Source organism: Emys orbicularis, chromosome 3, assembly GCF_028017835.1.
Source record: "Emys orbicularis isolate rEmyOrb1 chromosome 3, rEmyOrb1.hap1, whole genome shotgun sequence".
Taxonomy (NCBI): Eukaryota; Metazoa; Chordata; order Testudines; family Emydidae; genus Emys; species Emys orbicularis.
This window is the reverse complement of record NC_088685.1, coordinates 131755197-131775858: the sequence shown is the minus strand read 5'-3', so window position 1 is coordinate 131775858 and position 20662 is coordinate 131755197. Positions and strand designations below refer to the sequence as shown.

The 20662-nt window shown below is 41.1% G+C and overlaps 1 protein-coding gene across 1 annotated transcript in view; it reads left to right on the top strand.

Moving 5' to 3' along the window:
• The window catches only part of WDR27 (WD repeat domain 27), a 110879-nt gene that overhangs the window by 31970 nt on the left and 58247 nt on the right, over nt 1–20662 (top strand). Inside the window, exons 12-15 of the mRNA XM_065401452.1 lie at nt 7555–7637; nt 12734–12812; nt 16736–16810; nt 20432–20535. Of these exons, the coding sequence (XP_065257524.1) occupies nt 7555–7637; nt 12734–12812; nt 16736–16810; nt 20432–20535 (341 nt within the window). The remainder of the gene's footprint in view (nt 1–7554; nt 7638–12733; nt 12813–16735; nt 16811–20431; nt 20536–20662) is intronic.

Sequence of the window (20662 nt, the reverse complement as noted above, 5' to 3'; positions counted from 1 at the left end):
CTTGTAAGTAAAAAGCCAGGCAAGGCGTCTTAGTTTTACTTTGTTTTCTCAACTTGTAAATGTACCTTTTACTAGAGTGTTTATCTTTGTTTGCTGTACTTTGAACCTAAGACAGAGGGGGGTCCTCTGAGCTCTTTAAGTTTTATTACCCTGTAAAGTTATTTTCCATATTGATTTTACAGAGATGATTTTTACCTTTTTCTTTAATTAAAAGCCTTCTTTTTAAGAACCTGATTGATTTCTCCTTGTTTTAAAGATCCAAGGGGGTTTGGATCTGTATTCACCAGGAGTTGGTGAAAGGAAGGAGGGGGGGAAGGGTCAAATTCTCCTTGTTTAAGATCCAAGGAGTTTGGATCTGTATTCACCAGGGAATTGGTGAGAAGTTTCTAAAAGCTTCCCAGGGAAGGGAATGGTGGCAGCGGACCAGAACTAAGCTGGTAGTTAAGCTTAGAAGTCCTCATGCAGGCCCCCACACTTGTACCCTAAAGTTCAAAGTGGGAATACAGCCTTGACATGGTGGCAGAGGTGGGATCGTTTTAAACCCAAAAGCCAGTAAGATTTTTTTTCCCTTCTAGCTGCTTGGAAAGCAGAGCTGAAGGTAGATGCATATCTTATCTCTCCTTGCCTGAAGGCAGAGGTGTTAAGTTTTTTTAACAAGAGCCTTTGTTAAGAGAAGGGTTCAAAGTGAGCAAACTTTGACTAGTAAAAGGAAGTTACAAGCTGAATTGTTTTTTTTTCTTTTTACATCCTCGTGAGTAGCTAGTTAGAAAGTCTCTGTTAACTCAGCAGCAGCCAGAGCTGAGTACATCCCAGTTTCAGTCAACTGCAGAGGGGTGTGACCCAGCACAAGAAAACAGGAAAATGACTACCAAAAAAGTAGCTAACAAAATAAAACTGGCCAAACTAGAAGCAGAAGAAAATGAAAGAAAACATCAGAGACTGCTTCAAATTAAAAAACTTAAAACAGAGCAGAATGAAAGAGAAGAGAAAGCCAAAGAGGAGGCCCACAAGAGAGAGATGGAGCTGGAAAAAGCCAAAGAGGAGGCCCATGAAAGAGAAAAGAAAGCCAAAGAGGAGGCCCACAAAAGAGAAATGGAGCTGGTAGTTAAGCTTAAGTCCTCATGCAGGCCCCCACACTTGTACCCTAAAGTTCAAAGTGGGGATACAGCCTTGACAGTGCCTTTCTGTTCAAAACTACAAACTAATTACCCTTCCTACTTATCTATGTACCTAGTGAGCTAACTAGCTTGTATTTTGAAGGGTTAGTCTCAATTCCTTCCCCCTTCTCCTCAGATCACTGTTGCTCTAGAGTATGCCAGGCTCTCTAGGCTTCAAACGCTGCCTCTCTTGCCAGAAAGCTCTCCTTGTCAGTGACGGATATTCCCAGTGCATCCGCTGCTTGGAGGAGTCATATGTCCCTCAAAAGTGCTCCGTTTGCTCTGCTTTCCTAGCTTTGCCTGTAAAGAATTGAGAGATGAGACTCTGACTCTTAATGGTGGAAAGTTCTCTCCATTCAGTATCAGATCCAGGCCAGCACCTCCCCCCGGCCATCAGTTATAAGATTGGGGTACTCTATCCATTTTTCCTCCCTTCCTGCTGTCCTCTCCCCCCCTCCCCCACCTCCCCTGTTGCTCATCAGGGACTCCTCTAATGAGTTATTCCTAAGTCAGGAAGTTGACTCCCTTCTGCGTATAGGAGCTATAGAAAAGTTCCAGTTCAGCACAGAAGGGAGGGGGCTTCTACTCCAACTGTTTCCAGGTCCTGAAAAAAAACGGGGGATGGAGACCGGTTTTAAATCGAAGACTCCTAAATAACTTTTTGAAATCTCAAAAATTCAAGATGGTGACTCTCTCAGTGATAATTCCATCATTGTAACCGGGGTATTGGTTGTCGGCCCTTGATCTTCAGGACACCTATTTTCATATCACCATTCATCCATCTCAAGCGTTCCTTTGCTTTTTGATGATCAAGATCACTGTCAGTATTGAGTGCTCCCATTTGGTCTCTCTTCTGCCCCCAGGGTGTTCTGGAAGATGTTAGCAGGGGTTGCAGCTTACCTCGAACAACTGGGGATAACTATATGTCTGTCTAGATGACTGGCTACTCAAGGGCCAATCTTCAGTGAGGTTCTCTCTGCAGTAAGGAGAGCAAGGTCCCTGTTCTGTGAGTTAGGGTTGCAGGTCAACATCAAGAAATCTATTTTGACCCTGGTGCAATGGGTAGAGTTTATAGGGGCCTCCTTAGATGCAATATCAGCCAGGGCTTACCTGCCCACTGTCAGGTTCCTGATGTTAACAGCTTTAATCTCAAAGATTCAAATCAGCCCACAAACATCAATAAGAAATTTTCTTCAACTGCTCAGACACATGGCAGCATGTACCTTTGTGACACTTTGTGCCAGGCTACACCTTTGATGTTTCCAGGGCTGGCTCAGGACTGTTTAGACTCCAAACAAACACAGTCTGAGCAAGCTGGTGTTGGTCCCTTGTCAAGTTTGCGATTCTCTCGGTTGATGGAAAGACCCAAACAAGGTCTGTGTGGGAGTTTCAGGACTACAAGTGAGAGTTGGATTCTCAGATACTCAATCAGATCTTTGACTTGGGGAGTTCCAGATATAGATCTGTAACATGAGCGGACTCACCCCTGCGGCGCCTCCTGCTGGTCTCTCAGGGAATTAGCTCGACCCAGCCTCCGGAGCGCCCTCTGCAGGCCGGTGATCTGCCTTGCTCTCTACTTCTGGGCCCCGTGTCCCTCCCAGGGGTGCTGCGCCCTGGCAGTACCCACACGCTAGGTCTCCCCTCCCAGGGGAACCCCACCCACTAACCCTACCTCGCCTCAGTGTCAGGCTACTGCCAGTCACCATCTAGCCCCACTCCCTGGGGCAGACTGCAGTATCAGCCTACTCATCACAGGCAAGGTTGGGTTTGGGCCTGCTGCCTTGGCCTATCTCCGGGCTGCCCTCTGCAACCCCCAGTACCTCCTGGCCTAACACTAGGCCGCAGCCTGGGGCTTTTCAGGCTGGAGCTCCCCAGCTCCCCAGCCTTTCCCTAGCCCTGCTCCACCCAGGTACTCTGCTCTAATTCCCTGCAGCCAGGCCCTTCTCTCTCTGCACTCAGAGAGAGACTGCTGAGCTTCTGGCCACCCTGGCCTTTATAGGGCCAGCTGGGCTCTGATTGGGGCGTGGCCCAGCTGCAGCTACTTCCCCCAATCAGCCCAGGGTGTTCTCTCTCACCCCCCGTCCTTTCCAAGGGCTGTTTTTAAACCCCTCAGAGCAGGAGTGGGTGACCACCCCGCTACAAGATCATTGCCAACAAGAAGTGCAAATTACTTTGTTTGGCGGGAAGGGTGCTTAGACCATCTCTCACTGGGAGATGCCTTTCTTGTTCTGTGGACAAGAGGCCATCTCTGATACCTCTGCTTCTGAGGATGGTAAACAAAATCAAGCACGACAAGGCCAAGATCATATTAATAGTTCTGACATGGCCCAGACAGACCTAATTCACCTGTTTGTCAGGCAATGGTTCCTCTGTCCATTCCTCTTCTTCTCTCTTACGAAGCACATCGAATGTTTCACCCTACCCGAGGATCCTTCATCTCAAAGCTTGGCTTCTCGATGGTTCATAGGAATAGAGACTTCATGTTCTGAGGAGGTACAACAGGTATTATTGAACAGTAGAAAAGATTCCATGAGATATACGTAACTTCACAAGTTGAAGAGGTTCAGCATTTGGTGTGATCAGAGACATTTTCCACCCGTTCACTCATCCTTCTCAATATTTTGGACTACCTTCCAGAGTTTAAAAAGACAAAAATTATGTAAAAGTTCTATCAGGGTACACGTAGCAATTATAGCAGCCTCTCATTCCCCAGTTGAAGGATTTCAGTTTTCGCTGATCCCACAACTGTGAGGTTTCTCAGAGGGTTGCGGAACCTTTTCACTCAAGTTAAGGAACCCACTGTAATTTGGGATTTGAATCTGTACTTAAATGCCTTATGAATCTTCCCTTTTGATTCAGTGGCTACCTCTTCCCTCATTAATTCTTCTATGAAGATGGCCACATCGCCTCTGGCTGAAGGGTTGGAGAAATAGGGGCTCCCAGGGCAGGCCCTCTGTTTATAGTATTTTTCAAGGACAAAGTTTCCTTATGTCCCCATCTTAAATTTTAATCAAGGTGTCATAGGAGTTTCATATTAATCAACTCATACATCTTCCCATCTTTTTCCCAAAACCTTATCAGTCCAGGGAGGATGCTTCATTACAAACGTTGGATGTTAGGAAGGCATTAGCCATTTTTCTGGGCAGAATCAGGTAATTTGGGAATTTACTCAGACAGTTTGTGTCCATTGCAGATAGATCTAAAGGTTCAGCAGTTTTCACCCAGAGTCTCTCGACTTGGGGACTTCTGATTGTGCTGATCATGCTACAGATCATCTGACATTCAGCCTCCTTCTAGGGATTTGGTCCATTCCACGAGATCTCTATCTCTATGGCCTTGCTCAAATGTGTTCCTATTCTGGACATTTGCAAGGCTCCAACTTGGACTTCAGTATATACCCAAGATGTACCTTTTCCAGACATTATGCTGTAGTCCAGTCTTCAAGATCAGATACCGCCTTTGGGAATGCAGTTTTATCAGTCTTGGATGTGGCTCTGAAGCCCCATCCTCAACCTGCGGCTACTGCTCAGTAGTCACCTGAAGTGAAGCCCCCTGAAGAAGGAGAGGTTACTCACCCTATGCAGTAACTGGAGTTCTTTGAGATGTGTGTCCCCATGGGTGTTCCATTACCTGCCCTCCTTCCCCTTTGCTTCAGAGATTCCTTTGAGGACTTTGCGGGTTGAGAAGGAACTGAGGGCACTTTGACTGTACAGCCCTTTATAGCTTCAGTCCGGGGCACAAGGATTTGTAGGGCAAATGTGTGAGCTGAACAAGTGGTACTACCAAAAATCTCAGCTCAAAGGCGCATGGGGTGTAAGCATATCTAAAACGGAGTGCCTGTGGGGGAGACACATCTGGAAGAACTCCAGTTACTGCACAGGGTGAGTAACCTCTCATTTTTTCTCAGTGTACAGAACTATGGATTTGTATTCTAAATCTGAAATACACAGATTAAAAAACATTAGAGGTTATATTGGTCCATGATCACATCTTATTAATCTACTCATTTGCCTATCACTGTAAAATACTGTAGTTTAGCTAATATAGTGGGTGAAATCCTGAAATCCTTGGCAGACCTTCAACCGGCTTCAGTAGGGCCAGCACTTCACCCATACTGTCTTGGACTCTTCAGTCAGTATTCAAATAAATGAGCAATGAATTGGGTTTTTAAAAAAAATTCTGAGAGCAGGGGCGGGCAAACTTTCTGACCTGAGAGCCACATCAGGTTTCGTAAATTGTATGGAGGGCCGGTTAGGGGAGGGGGTCCTGGCCCGGCCCCCACCTCCTATCTGCCCCCCCGGGAATCCTGTCCCATCCAACCCCCCATGTTATCTAATGGCCCCTCTGGGACCCCTGCCCCATCCACACACCCCACTTCCTGTCCCCTGACTGCCCCCAGACCACCGCCGCCCCATCCAACCCCTCCTCTCATTCCTGACTGCCCCCTCCGGGACCCCTCCCCATCCAACCACCCCTTCTCCCTGCCCCCTGCTGCCCCATCCAACCCCTCCTCCTTCCTGACTGCCCCCCAGGATCCCTGCCCCCATTCAACCCCCGGTTCCCCCCCCAACCACCATCCACACCCCTACCCCCTGACCACCACCCTGAACTCCCCTGCCCTCTATCCAACCCCCCCTGCCCCCTTACCATGCTGACTGGAGCGCTGGGGGCGTTCCAGCCACGCCACCCGGCTGGAGCCGGGCCACACTGCCGCCGCTGCCACCACAGAGCACTGGGTCAGGCCGGGCTCTGCAGCTGCGCTGCCCCAGGAGCTCACAGCCCCGACACCCAGAGCATTGCGCCGGCAGCGGAGCGAGCGAGCTCAGGCTGTGGGGGAGGAGGACAGCAGGGGAGGGGCCGAGGGTGAGCCTCCTGGGCCAGGAGCTCGGGGGCCGGGCAGGACGGCCTCGTGGGCCATAGTTTGCCCACCCCTGTCTTAGAGTAATGTTTTGGGAGTCCTAATCCTAGGTCAGGTTTGGCTGTGCCTGTGTGGTCCTTGTAACACCATACATTTGGGGTGGACTTAGTCAACTGCGCATTCTTTAAATTTGCACTTTGCAAAACGCTAATTGGTATTTCTCTGTCTCTATCTGATAGCCAAAAATATAACTTATAGTATTTTATTCTAATATGAAGATCGTATTGTGACGGGTTGGATCACAGAAAACCCCTTGGGAACTGCCAACTGATGTGCTGGGATTACCTCTGAGCCCTTTTCCCTGGCAGCTTGGGACTTCAGTGCCCTGCCTGGTTCGAGCCAGAAACGCTAGCCTGCTACAAACACAGACCCAGGTCTGAACAACGTCCCCCAAAAGGCTTAACTGAAAACAGCTTAAGAAGTGTTCCTGTCTCCGACACTCAGATGCCCAGCTCCCAATGCTGTTCAAACCCCAAATAAATCCGTTTTACCCTGTATTAAGCTTATACAGGATAAACTCATAAATTGTTTGCCTTCTATAACACTGATAGAGAGAGATACACAGCTGTTTGCCCCCGCTCCCCCAGGTATTAATACATACTCTGGGTTAATTAATACATTAAAAAGTGATTTTATTAAATACAAAAAGTAGGATTTGAGTGGTTCCAAGTAATAACAGACAGAACAAAGTGAATTACCAAGCAAAATAAAATAAAACACGCAAGTCTACGCCTAATACAGTAAGAAGCTGAATACAGATAAAATCTCACCCTCAGAGATGTTCCAATAAGCCTCTTTTACAGACTAGCCTCCTTCTAGTCTGGGTCCAGCAATCACTCACACCCCTGTAGTTACTGTCCTTTGTTCCAGTTTCTTTCAGGTATCCTTTGGGGTGGAGAGGCTATCTCTTGAGCCAGCTGAAGACAAAATGGCAGGGTCTCCCAAGGGCTTAAATAGACTTTCTCTTGTGGGTGGAGACCCCCTCCTCTCTCCTATGCAGAATCCAGCTCCAAGATGGAGTTTTGGAGTCACATGGGCAAGTCACATGTCCATGCATGATCCAGTTCCTTACAAGTGGCAACCATTGCTTACATGCTACCTTGAATGTCCCCAGGTAAACTTCTTATGTGGATTGGAATCTTCCAAGGTTCCCTTGTCTGTTAAGTGTTTCTTGATTGGGCACTTAACTTGCAAATTCCTTTCTTAAGAAGCTGACCAAATGCCTTACTAAGGCTACTTAAAATCAAACAAATACACAGCCAATATTCATAACTGCAAATACAAACATGATACATGCATACAAATAGGATGAATATATTCAGTAGATTGTAACCTTTGCAGAGATATGTTACATGGCATATGTAGCATGAAACGTATTCCAGTTATGTCATATATACATTCATAAGCATATTTCCATAAAGCATTATGGGGTGCAACGTCACATGTATCTAATGCAATTTTGTTGATTTTTATCTTTAGTTGCTCTCTGTTGCCAAATTCTCCATTGTGTACTGAGTCTTTGAAGAAGGAAAGCTGCAAACCTACCAATAAAAAAAAACTTGGTAAGTGTAAACCAATCTTAAGGTGAACAGTCAACATACAGATTCTTCAGAATATTACCTCGTATAGCTAACTAGTGCTATATCTAGTCGATATATTATTTTCGTTGTCAACTTGTAAGTTGCATTATATTTTCAATTCTATGCTTTATTTAGTGCTACTTTCCTTCCTAAAAATGTACCTGTATAAGTGGTGTTCTTTAAAAAATTAAACTTTTGAGAACTGTCTGTAGGGAATGTGGAACCTTTGATTATGTGTTATGGCATGCACACCGAGGAGTTAGATAAAAAACATGAAATACTGTTGCCGGCAGATTGCAACATAACACTATTTTATTTCTTCGAATAATAACTTGCAAGATCCCAAGGACAGAGAGACAAAGCAGGCTAGTTCCTAAAACAAAGGGGCACAACTCACCTCACCTACTTTAGCTGTCTGCTTGCAAAATTGACTGCTTTTGGGTCCAGTTTTGCACACTTTCCTACAGAGTGCTCTAGTCTACAAGTAGGATGAGGACCCCACCTTGAAATTTGAAGTGAGAGTCTACAATTTAACAGAGGTTTTTAGTACACCACAGCTTTTCAGTTTGCACATGTGATTCAAGTTAGTTAGCTTGCTCTTTTCCCAAGGAGATTTACTATAATTTTCAGTATTGTCTTCTTTAAATTTGTATGTATTCATGGTCAGTTTTCCGGTCCTCCTCTTGAATGAGTTGTCTTTTGACAACATTTTTAACGAAAGCAAACCCCATGCAAATGCAGAGCTTACTTGATTGTAAAGATTTCAACCGGTCTACTTCCAATACCCGTGGTAGCACATGTAACATAGGATTGTTGGGGCTGCTAGGCTCCCCGCTTTGTTGCAGGATGCCTCTCATTCCCCAAAGCTCTGTCTAAAGTGGGAATCCTAGCAGCTCCTAGAGCTCCAGCTGGGGAACCAAAGGCTAGCAGACTTTCTGCTGTGGAGAAGCTAAGTGAAATCAACATTCTTGTCATTTTCATGGCTGCTATTCAGTGAATGGCAGCCATAAAATTGACAAGAATGTCAGTTTCACATTTTGTTTCAGGAACACTATAGTGTTTATGAAATGAAGTTTTTGAGGATCTCTGGTTCAATGGGAAATGTTGCTTGCATTCCAAATCAGAATGAAAGCATATTAATAAATACTGAAATCCCTGAGTTTTGGCTGGCTGTAGTCACATGTGCACTTTAAAGGGTTAAATTTGGCTCACTATCTTTTTTTTGAGTTGACATGTACAAAATATTTAACTTCGCATTATAAAAATAGAGAGTCCTGTGGCACCTTTAAGACTAACAGATGTATTGGAGCATAAGCTTTTGTGGGTGAAAGCCCACTTCGTCGGATGCATGTAATGGAAATTTCCAGGGGCAGGTATAAATATGCTGGCAAGAATCAGTCTGGAGATAACGAGGTTAGTTCAATCAGGGAGGGTGAGGTCCTCTGCTAGCAGTTGAAGTGTGAACACCAAGGGAGTGCAAATTTGACACCATCAGATCAGGATTAAACAAAGACTGTGAATGGCTAGCCAACTACAGAAGCAGTTTCTCCTCCCTTGGTGTTCACACTTCAACTGCTAGCAGAGGACCTCACCCTCCCTGATTGAACTAACCTTGTTATCTCCAGACTGATTCTTGCCAGCATATTTATACCTGCCCCTGGAAATTTCCATTACATGCATCCGACGAAGTGGGCTTTCACCCACGAAAGCTTATGCTCCAATACATCTGTTAGTCTTAAAGGTGCCACAGGACTCTCTGTTGCTTTTTACAGATCCAGACTAACACGGCTACCCCTCTGATTATAAAAATAGTTTTAAGTATTTCAAAATGATTTTCTATAAGTCTGCCATCAGTTGTACCCCTGTATTTGGCTACACCCATATAATATTCTTGACTTGGGTGAGCTCCACACATTTTACTGAGAGCAGAATTTGGTGCTCTATCCAAATTTTAAACTGTAATACAGTAGCTAGTTAATAGCTACTTTATAGTTAGTTATATAGTGATTTAATTTCTACTCCTTGACTTCTGTGAATGTTCAGAAATATGTTGGTAAAAGTTTTTTCTCTTTTGGAAAAAAAAATTCACATGGGAAATGAACATGCACAACCACAAAAATGTCACCTTCTATTCTTATAGAAGCACACAAGAGACAACTGTAATGAAATAGGCAACTAAAAAGGAAATGACAATTATGCACTATACTGTTCAAATGTCTTTAAAATTGAGTCAGTTATGCAAAGAAATATTAATAGAAATTATCAATTTTAAAATAATGTAATCATATTACTATTTATAATTACCTTTTAGACAGTAACTTCATGAGGACTCAGACCACATAAAATATCCCATACTTAGTATTAATTTATGATCATATAGTAAAGCTTCCATTATTGGAACTCTAGTTTGAAATACATGTTTTACAAAGTTGGTCATATGGCTAATTATTCAACTGTTCTGCCAGTTGTTTTAAGTTTTTGCTGCTGCTTCTAATATACTGTACAGAATCATTATTCTTGTACTTCAGGTGTTACTGCTTGTCCCCTTTGGAATGTTTTTCTATTTAAGATGACAATAAGTTAGTTAATTTATGTTTAATTTGTACACAATAATTGTCAGTTACTGTAATTTTCAGAAGTTGAACATGGAGACATTATGAAATTCATCTTACAAAGGAACACAGGTTCAGATGCATTCTTCTATTTTAATAACAAAACTTCCAATCCAAGAGAACCAACGCCCACTTTGATTAATAGGACATACTAAAAGTGTATAATATATGATAGTAATATTGTTCAGATGAGGTTGACGTAAGTTTGACCTTTGTGGAATTGATCATTGAAAAAAAATAATTCTGTTAAGACTTAATACTCTCTTCGAAACATTTTACAGCAACTGGCGAACCATTATTCCAGAACACATTGATACCTGTATGAAGTATTTAAGATGCTTCTAACAGGACTCGTGAAACAAAGTTTATATAAAATATTTGGCTAACTTGTGCTTTGTAGTGGAAGTATTTTTATAATTAATTAATAGTGCTTGTGGTATATCTCTTATAGTTACTCTCTGAATTTATTATACTGTTTACGCTGCTTTTGGTGTTCTGCAGCAATGTAGTTACAGTTTAATACAGTAAGAGTAAGAGAATTTTTGACAAATATAACATGGTAACAATTCTGGAGGTTTAAAATAGGCTATATTTTCTGATATAGTGAAATCACTGGTTCCGTGTCAGTGTTGTTAAACTGCTCCTGAGCTGAAAATTAGAGTTACCACATGATCCAAGGTTCTTTAAATAGAGGTTTGTAGAAAGTAGGTAACTGCTGAGATGGCATTTGAAGTTAGAGCGGAAGTTTTACGTGTCTTAAAAGGCCGAATTCTGTTTCCAGAGTCACATATGGTGCTCATTAACTCAATTGGGAGCTGTGTGTGTAGCTGGGGCAGATGTAAGCCTTACAGAGTGTAATCCGTGTCAGTTCATGAACAGGTGTTAGAAGAAACCAATCACTCTTCCTTCTCAAGTGGAGGAAAGTGGTGCAAAAATAGCTGTTGGAACTAGTGCATGAGAAATGCAGAAGAAAAAAATATGTAAAGTAGTACAGAGTACATGAATCAACCAGATGAGATGACAGTGGAAAGGAGAACTATTCTGTCTTTGAATAATTGGGTCATCAAAAAAACCCATGTATGATTAAGCCGTTTGCTATTGTATGGGAGATGTATTTGTTGAACCTTGTCATAACATCATAGGACAAAATTGGGATGCCTTTTGTCTCCCATCATTGTATAATTATATATTGCTCAGACTTGTAGTCAATGGAGTTTCTAATAGTCAATAGCATTTGTAATGGAGATATAAGACATCTGCTTAGGGAGGCTGTTATGTATATAATTTCCCTTTGACTTTAGTGGGAGCAGGATCATGTGCATTCTTTAAAGTAGACTGATGTCTTACTTTCAGTTAGCTCCATAGTTCTCTGCAAAGAGTGCTTTGTGTGAGCTGTATAACGCTGTCAGGATAGTGAATCCAGCTATGTCTGTGTTCATAACCATTGGCAACTTACGACTTTTGTAGAACATCATCCAAGCAAAGTATATCAGGCTGTCCAGTATATCCTTCAAGAGGGACTAGAGATCAAGGTATAATTTGTATGGTTTGTCCTCACACTTCTAGCAAAAGATCACTGATTTGCCTTTTGACATGAACCCCCTAAGACTCATGAACAGTGTGTTAACCTGCTGCCAGATAATATTCTTCCCTATGAATTTCATCTGGGGTGGGGGGAAGGCTGCTTTTAAGTAAAAGCATCTCATTACTTAAAGTTTTTCAGGTACTGGAAGAAAATTTTTGTCATCTCGTTGTCCCAGTTGTATAGAGGTGGTGCAGCTACCTCCACAGATACGGCAATTTCTGCAGTATCCTTGGGAGATCTTATTGAGTTCAGATAGCTTTGGAGACCATTGTATTATAAATTCAAATCTTATGTACTATTGTGGGATTGTATATTACTTGTCTAGGGCAGTGGTTCCCAAACTTGGTTTGTGGCTTGTTCAGGGTAAGCCCCTGGCGGGCCGTGAGATGCTTTGTTTACCTGAGCGTAAGCAGGTACAACTGCTCGCAGCTCCCAGTGGCTACAGTTCGCCGCGGGGCTACAAAACTATAAATCTTCCTGCAATTGAAGGCTTTTACGGAAGCTGGTATCAGAGATATCTATGATCACTTTCAAATGAATGCTGTAGAAGGTGAAATATTAAATCTGATATTTAATAATTAAAATTTTAATCTGATGTTTAGCATTTGTTGTTTTATTGATTTGTCACATAAACAGCAATATGTAAACAAATATAAATTGTATTCTCTCAAATGTCCAGTTACTGGTATTCTAGACAATTAGTTTGACACATCTTCCATAATCATTATCCAATTTTAAATATTTAGAATGTAGAACAATTTATATATAAGGAGACAGCAATTGTTCGATTATCTTAAAGAAATAATTTCCCTCTAACTTGAATTATGGAAATGTAATGTTAAGAAAATTCTCTACTAAAAGTTCAAGCTATTTTAATGCAGGTATGAAGGGCACAATGAAAGACCAGTCACTGGTTTTCCACAGTAAAATTAAGTCATCAGGCTACACAACAGCACCACAGTGAGTAGAAATGCTATTAAAGATATTTTATATGGATGTAATATTACTGTACCTTGTTTCCTTTTTTATTGTGTAGAAATACCTTGTGGCAACTGTGGAATAAATGATGCTTTGAAAATAAAATAATGGTACAAAATACAGATAAATAGGCTGCTAACGATGTGTTAGAAATTAAAATACTCAGTTTATGAGCAATCTATTATAGTTCATAGTTCATAGATTCTAGGACTGGAAGGGACCTCGAGAGGTCATCGAATCCAGTCCCCTGCCCGCATGGCAGGACCAAATACTGTCTAGACCATCCCTGATAGACATTTATCTAACCTACTCTTAAATATCTCCAGAGATGGAGATTCCACAACCTCCCTAGGCAATTTATTCCAGTGTTTAACCACCCTGACAGTTAGGAACTTTTTCCTAATGTCCAACCTAGACCTCCCTTGCTGCAGTTTAAGCCCATTGCTTCTTGTTCTATCCTCAGAGGCTAAGGTGAACAAGTTTTCTCCCTCCTCCTTATGACACCCTTTTAGATACCTGAAAACTGCTATCATGTCCCCTCTCAGTCTTCTCTTTTCCAAACTAAACAAACCCAATTCTTTCAGCCTTCCTTCATAGGTCATGTTCTCAAGACCTTTAATCATTCTTGTTGCTCTTCTCTGGACCCTTTCCAATTTCTCCACATCTTTCTTGAAATGCGGTGCCCAGAACTGGACACAATACTCCAGCTGAGGCCTAACCAGAGCAGAGTAGAGCAGAAGAATGACTTCTCGTGTCTTGCTCACAACACACCTGTTCATACATCCCAGAATCATGTTTGCTTTTTTTGCAACAGCATCACCCTGTTGACTCATATTTAGCTTGTGGTCCACTATAACCCCTAGATCCCTTTCTGCCGTACTCCTTCCTAGACAGTCTCTTCCCATTCTGTATGTGTGAAACTGATTTTTTCTTCCTAAGTGGAGCACTTTGCATTTGTCTTTGTTAAACTTCATCCTGTTTAACTCAGACCATTTCTCCAATTTGTCCAGATCATTTTGAATTATGACCCTGTCCTCCAAAGCAGTTGCAATCCCTCCCAGTTTGGTATCATCCGCAAACTTAATAAGCGTACTTTCTATGCCAATATCTAAGTCGTTAATGAAGATATTGAACAGAGCCGGTCCCAAAACAGACCCCTGCGGAACCCCACTCGTTATGCCTTTCCAGCAGGATTGGGAACCATTAATAACAACTCTCTGAGTACGGTTATCCAGCCAGTTATGCACCCACCTTATAGTAGCCCCATCTAAATTGTATTTGCCTAGTTTGTCAATAAGAATATCATGCGAGACCGTATCAAATGCCTTACTAAAGTCTAGGTATACCACATCCACAGCTTCTCCCTTATCCACGAGACTCGTTATCCTATCGAAGAAAGCTATCAGATTGGTTTGACATGATTTGTTCTTTACAAATCCATGCTGGCTGTTCCCTATCACCTTACCACCTTCCAAGTGTTTGCAGATGATTTCCTTAATTACTTGCTCCATTATCTTCCCTGGCACAGAAGTTAAACTAACTGGTCTGTAGTTTCCTGGGTTGTTTTTATTTCCCTTTTTATAGATGGGCACTATATTTGCCCTTTTCGAATCTTCTGGAATCTCTCCCGTCTCCCATGATTTTCCAAAGATAATATCTATTGATACTTAATAATACCTCATTTAATCAATAGGGATAGACACATGGAACTTTTGTTCACCGTACTCAGGGGTGAAAGTAGCTCTGAAAACTTACTGGTCTGGGGGCCTTGGGCAGAAGGGTAGGAGCTGGGGGATCAGCATCCCCTGGCCCGCACCGCCTGGGGCTCCAGCGGCGATTTAAAGGGCCCGGGGCTCTGGCCGCTGCCCCCTCCCCCATTGGTAGCCCTGCTGGTAGGAACGCGGCAGGGCCGCCAACGGGGGACACAAAAGAGGCAGCGATGTTAAAGCACTGCCGCGGCAGCGCTTTAAGCAGGGCCCTTGCTTTAAAGTCAGCTGGGTACGGGCCAGTACCAGCGGCCACTTTTTACCGGTATACTGTACCGGCCCACTTTAACCCCTGACTGTACTTCTCTTGCTTCTTTCCTTCTCTTTCACTCGATGACATTCTCTCTCCTTCAACATGTACTTTTGGTTTCTGTTTTTCTCTATTAAGTCTATTTAATAAAGAGTGTGCAATAATTCCCTCTTTCCTTTCTTTCTTGTATATGGTTCTTGCTGTCTTACCATCTCTCTCTCTCCTTCCCCTAATTCTCTCTTTGCTTCTGCCAAGGGAACCAACATCTTTTCCACTCCTCTACACAGCTGAGAGGCAGCTTAAAGGGGATGAGGGAGGAGCACCAGGCTAGTAGTAGGGTAACACCGACAGACCCCAGTCGTCAGCAGGCAGGATCGAACCTGGGACCTCTGAAGCTTAATGTATGAGCCTCTACTGCGTAAGCTAAAAGCCACTTGGCTCTTAGCTAAGGCTGTAGCAGACTCATTAATCTCTAAGGGGTCTCGGTGCCACTAGAGGGGACACCACACCCAGGAGGTGTGTGGGTTACAGTAGCACTGTAGAAGCAACTTCCCCGTGGTGCCTGACAGTGCAGGAAGCCCATTAAGACTGCCCACAGTAGCACTCGGACAGCTCAGTTCAAGCTCTTCTGCAGCTGTCTTCAGTAATAGCCAGTGCTAAACCTGCCAGTAATCGCTCCTCTTCTGCTGCTGCTTCACAATGGAGGAGATAGTAGGAGGGGAGGTAGCCATCAGGCCTAACACCAGTTGTTTCATGTGGTAGCATCAGTTTATGCCTAGGGCAACCCTTGCTTTGAGTAAAAAAGGGAGGTAGGTTAGAGATGTCATCAGGGCTTCTTTCTCTCCCCCATTTTCATCAGATGCCAAGTCCTTTAACCTTAAAGGTTATCTTGTTTATATTTCAGGGCACAAGTGTGCCCTTCTCAGACACTTTTAACCATCAACTAGAATCTGTACTCACTGGCACCGACTCATGACAACTACCATTTCCCCTAGTTTTTCTGTATGGGCAGAGGGTGAAAGTAATTTAACTAACATGACATGTTTTAACCCCATAAAGATTTTTGTGCTCATGTCACAATGTGACCATCCAGGTTAAATAAGTGACTAAGTTAGGTTGCCTGCATGTAACTGAGAGTAGAATTTAGACCAGTAAAAGTCACTCAGTGTTAACGTTAGCTCACAAAAACATTATATCCACGCTGGGTGTAAGTTGTACATAAATGCGCAAGATTCTTAGATCCCAGAGCCAGTTACTTATGCGTGTGTGTAAATATGTGTATATTGTGTGTGTGTATAATATTTGTGTGGATATTCATAAATATGAATGGTTGTGGTAATATGAAGGAGGAATTATGCTACAATTGTATGGGCCACCAGTTTGGGTCCTTGAAAGAAACTTGGAGAGAAGGGTAAAATTGTTTGATTTGGGCTAGGAAGGCTTATGGTTCTGTGAGATGATTGATTGGGGCTGGGAACAATCATATGTGCTAGAAACTACCATCTCCTATTGGCAACTTTTTCAAGTCATCTCAAAATTTGTAGAATGAGCTCTATCCACTTGGTACAGTGACATCCTACTAACTACTTGTGTAAAAAGGCTGCTGTTCAGAAGTAGATATCTCAGGCCTTTATGTTCTTCAAAGTGTAGCACCTATCTAGTGTGTTATTACAAGCAATATTTGGGAGTGAACTAGAAAGTAAGATGATTACAGGGATCTATTCTTCTGTTGATATGTACATATTTCTCACTGTCACTAATGGAACAACTGCGTGTATGAAGAAGAAAACAGAATCACTGTTATTTTAAATAAAATACTTATTCCTGAACAATGTTTCAGAAGTGCCTTTATATAGGTATAGCAAAGCCTGTTTTCTTCTTCTTCGCAGAATGACCATGTTTTCTCCAAAGACTAACTTGAAGAAAAATAACAAGATATCAGAGTGGAAGAGCAGTTGCAAACGGTAGGTAATTCAGTAGATTCATTAAAAAATATTGAAATGATGATAAATAGATGTTTTACTTGAAAAGGTATTTTGTAGATACCTACTTCATCTATTGGACATTTTTAAATTGGGTATATGATTTGAACTAAAATGCTTCTTAGGTTTGCTATGAGATGCATTTTTTCTGATGTACAGCTGGAAGAACTGCTAAATGTTTACTCTAAAGACATTTTAGGTTACATTCATTAATCTTAAGTAAGCTTTACATACAAAAGATAACATATATTTATGTTCTCTCTATTTTTAAAATGACGCATTTAACTTAAAAAAGCATATTGGTGCTAAACGTGTTTGGAACCATATTCCCATAAAGTGTTTTTAATGTGTAGTTCCAGTCTGAAAAGTTACTAAATATGGCTTCATGAGGTTCTGTGCTTATTGTAGCTCATTGAGTTCATATGTGTTCATTTTACAAGTGGAAATATATTTGGCCTGATTCACCACTATGGTACTCCAGTTCTACGCCTGTGTCAGTCCATTGAAATCAAAACTTTTTCCCTCTCGTAAACATATGCAGTCCCATTGAATATAATGAATCTGCACAGATTTTAGTTAGGGTGGAATTTGACCTGTAGAATCATCATCACTGGCAATGATACACAATCCAGGTCTCAGTGTGATCTTAAGGAGTTGACAGTTTTATGCTGAGTCGTGAAATGGATGTACCACACCCATTTGATCCTAACTGCCAGCCCTGTAAATTCACCCTGGGATCTGGCTTATCTATGTTGCAAAAGCAAAAATTAAGTGTGACAGTAGTGGTTTCTCTTGGCTTTTCTCTTTTATTAGCATTTCTGAAATGTATAATAGCATAGTGCTAGATGGTGCACTCCTTAATCACTTTGGAAAGCATTTAGATGAATAGTACTATTGATATTAAGAAAGACTTGCATAATCTAGTATATAGTATCTAATTCCCACTCTGTGTTGACTCTGTGGTACTAACGAGTAAAACAAAACAGTTTTTATTTGTGACTGAAATAAGCAGATACAACACACCAGGAGTATATATATGTTGAGCAAGAAAGTGTTGTTTTTACATCTTCACTTTTCAGAGTAGAATCATATTTTAAGGCACTATCCTAAGTAATTTTGTTATCAGCAAGAAATAATACAACAAACTAATTTTATTTTTTGGTGTGGGTATCTGAAAAAAGCCTTGAACTTGGAATTAATTCATTATTAGGCTAGCTGACCAAGGCTGCCATTATAACACGTAATCAGCACATCAATCATATTGTCTGTAAACTGGAAAATACTGGTTCATCTTGAAAGAATTAGTGGTTATTTTTTAATTGGCAAGCAGAATAATGTAAAGGTATGCATATGAGAGTCCTAATTCCTGATAACTTTTGCATAGATGACTGGTAAATTATTGACATGGATGCAAACAGATACCATACTTGTAACCTTCCTTTCTGATGTGAGTCCGATCCTTCAGTGGGATGCATGCAGGTGAACTTCAGCATCTGCATGGGGCGCCTCTGAGATTTTGTGCAGGTGCAAGTGTCTGCATGTCTACATCTCATTGCAGGACCAGGGCCTAACGTGTCATTTCAGTGGTTTTTCTGACCTTTGGCAGGGAACAGTATTCTGCAGATGCTTATTGTGGCTCTGGTTTAGCTAAGGCTGAGCTGAGTTTTGCATTAAAAGTAAGAATTCACCCTCTGTTTATGTATAGGCTTTGAAGGATTAGATTTTTATTGGCGGATGTTAATAAATACAAACTGAGTAAAAATATTTAAATTGATCATTAAAATTCACACATAGGCAAAGTAAGTAAAGTGCTGCTTGAGAACATATTGGAGTTTGATTTAAGGATATTTACTTTGTATATTTTGACATGTGATGTTGACAATTTGTGTTTTACTGTTATGAAGATTTAATTTTTTGAGTTTCAGCATCTGCTGTCATAAGTATTGTTTGATTCCCCCCCCCATAATTTCCAGTAACTATGAACATTTAAATTAAAAATTGAAAAAAAAATGTTTAAAAATATAAATATCCATCAAAATTATATTAAATAATTATGCTGTCATGTCTAGTTATGTATGGCGAATTCAACATATCTTCACCTGCTTATATCACATCGTTTTTTGAATGCAGAATGGATTTTCTGAGAATTTACAAGGAAATCCATTAATTAGTTTGCGTTAAACAGATTTAAAAATGGGTTCTTTAAGAAATTTAGTATCCGGTGTTCTGAATGATCTCAGTAATGGAATACCAGAGTATTCAAACTTCCCATATAATTACAATTATGGAAGTTTTGTGGACAGGCTATATTTGAGAAGATCAGGTTGTAATTCAGTTAAGTTACTGTGCATCCAATTGTTATGATCGTAGACAGGGGCAGGTCAACAGCTCATATCACTCTTAACTGGGACCACTGTGACTGCAAAGGTAAGAAACAATCATAACCCTTCCTTTACAGCCAATTTCCATTCTACAGTGTTATTAGTTGTGGTGAGTGTATGAGAGAGATTCAGATCATGGCATGTAAAGAGCTCTCCTTGATAGGTCAGTTGGTCCAGTTGTAATTGTTTTTTAAAGATTCCCTGACCCCATGCTACCTTGGAGGTTAGTGCTTGAAAGGCTCCCATCCCCATGACACAGCGGCCTTGATTCCGCTGTGTACTAAGGCAGTAATATTACAGGAGCTGCAGCAAACAGCTGTAAACCTAGCTTAACTGGTCAGTATGCTTTAGCTGCTGTAGGGGAGTGTGAAGCACTCATAGCATACCAGTGAATCTGACCCTAAACGTTAAAATAAATAAAATTATCTAATTTAGGGTTGATATTGCGTATCTTCAAACCATTAGAAGTATTTGCTTGGTAGCATTCTCTTTAGGATTCTTGTTTAGTGTTAATATATACAAATTTTAATATTTAAAAAAAAAAAAAATTCCCAGACAAAACTGTTATGATGGAGTTAAGGCTGAGAATAAATATCAATATCTTAAGGGAAAGAAACATAAAAAATACTATAATTACCCCAAAATCCAGCATTATAAACCCAGGAAATTCAGAGTTAAGCTTAACTTTAAAAGAAATCCAAACATGTCAATGTATGGAATACACAGTTAAGGCACACAAAGAACCTTAACTCTGCCCTGTAATGACACCATAAGGGGAAAATATGAAAAAAAAATTAAAAATAGTTTTAATTTGGAACCAGAAGCACTAATATGCATCAATCATCATCGTACAGTTATTGCTTGTTGTGACTACAGGGCAGAATTTAGGTTGTCTGCATGCTTCGTGTATTTGCACAACTTCATATTTAGGATTTTTTTTAAGTTAACATTAACTCATAATTTACTGGGTTTCAATGCTTGGTTACTGTGGTAATTAAAACATCCCAGTTATGTTTTTTACCCTTAAGTTACTGATATCTATTCTGACTCAACTTTTTCTTACCACAAGTTTTGTCTGGGAATTTAAAAAAGAGGGAAGATGTATGGATGAATTATACTTTTAATGTACTCTAACTGTAATATAAATGTTTAGCATGTAAAGTGAAAATGTACTGTTCTTATGACATTTAACTATGTTTTCCTTAACTTTCATTTTTAAAAGAAAAAATAAAGAATATCTATTGGAAAATTCTCCTCCAACTAAATCTGAGAGACAGATATCAGTAGCTAATAAACCAACTTCTATTTGCTGTATTCAGTATTCAGGTATGTATGACCACTGAGATATACTATTGTCGCTGACATCCAGGAATTAAAATAAGGGATGTGGTTTATTTAGGCATCAGCTTTACTCATCTGGGAACTGTCTAGCAATAATTTGTATAATGTTTGG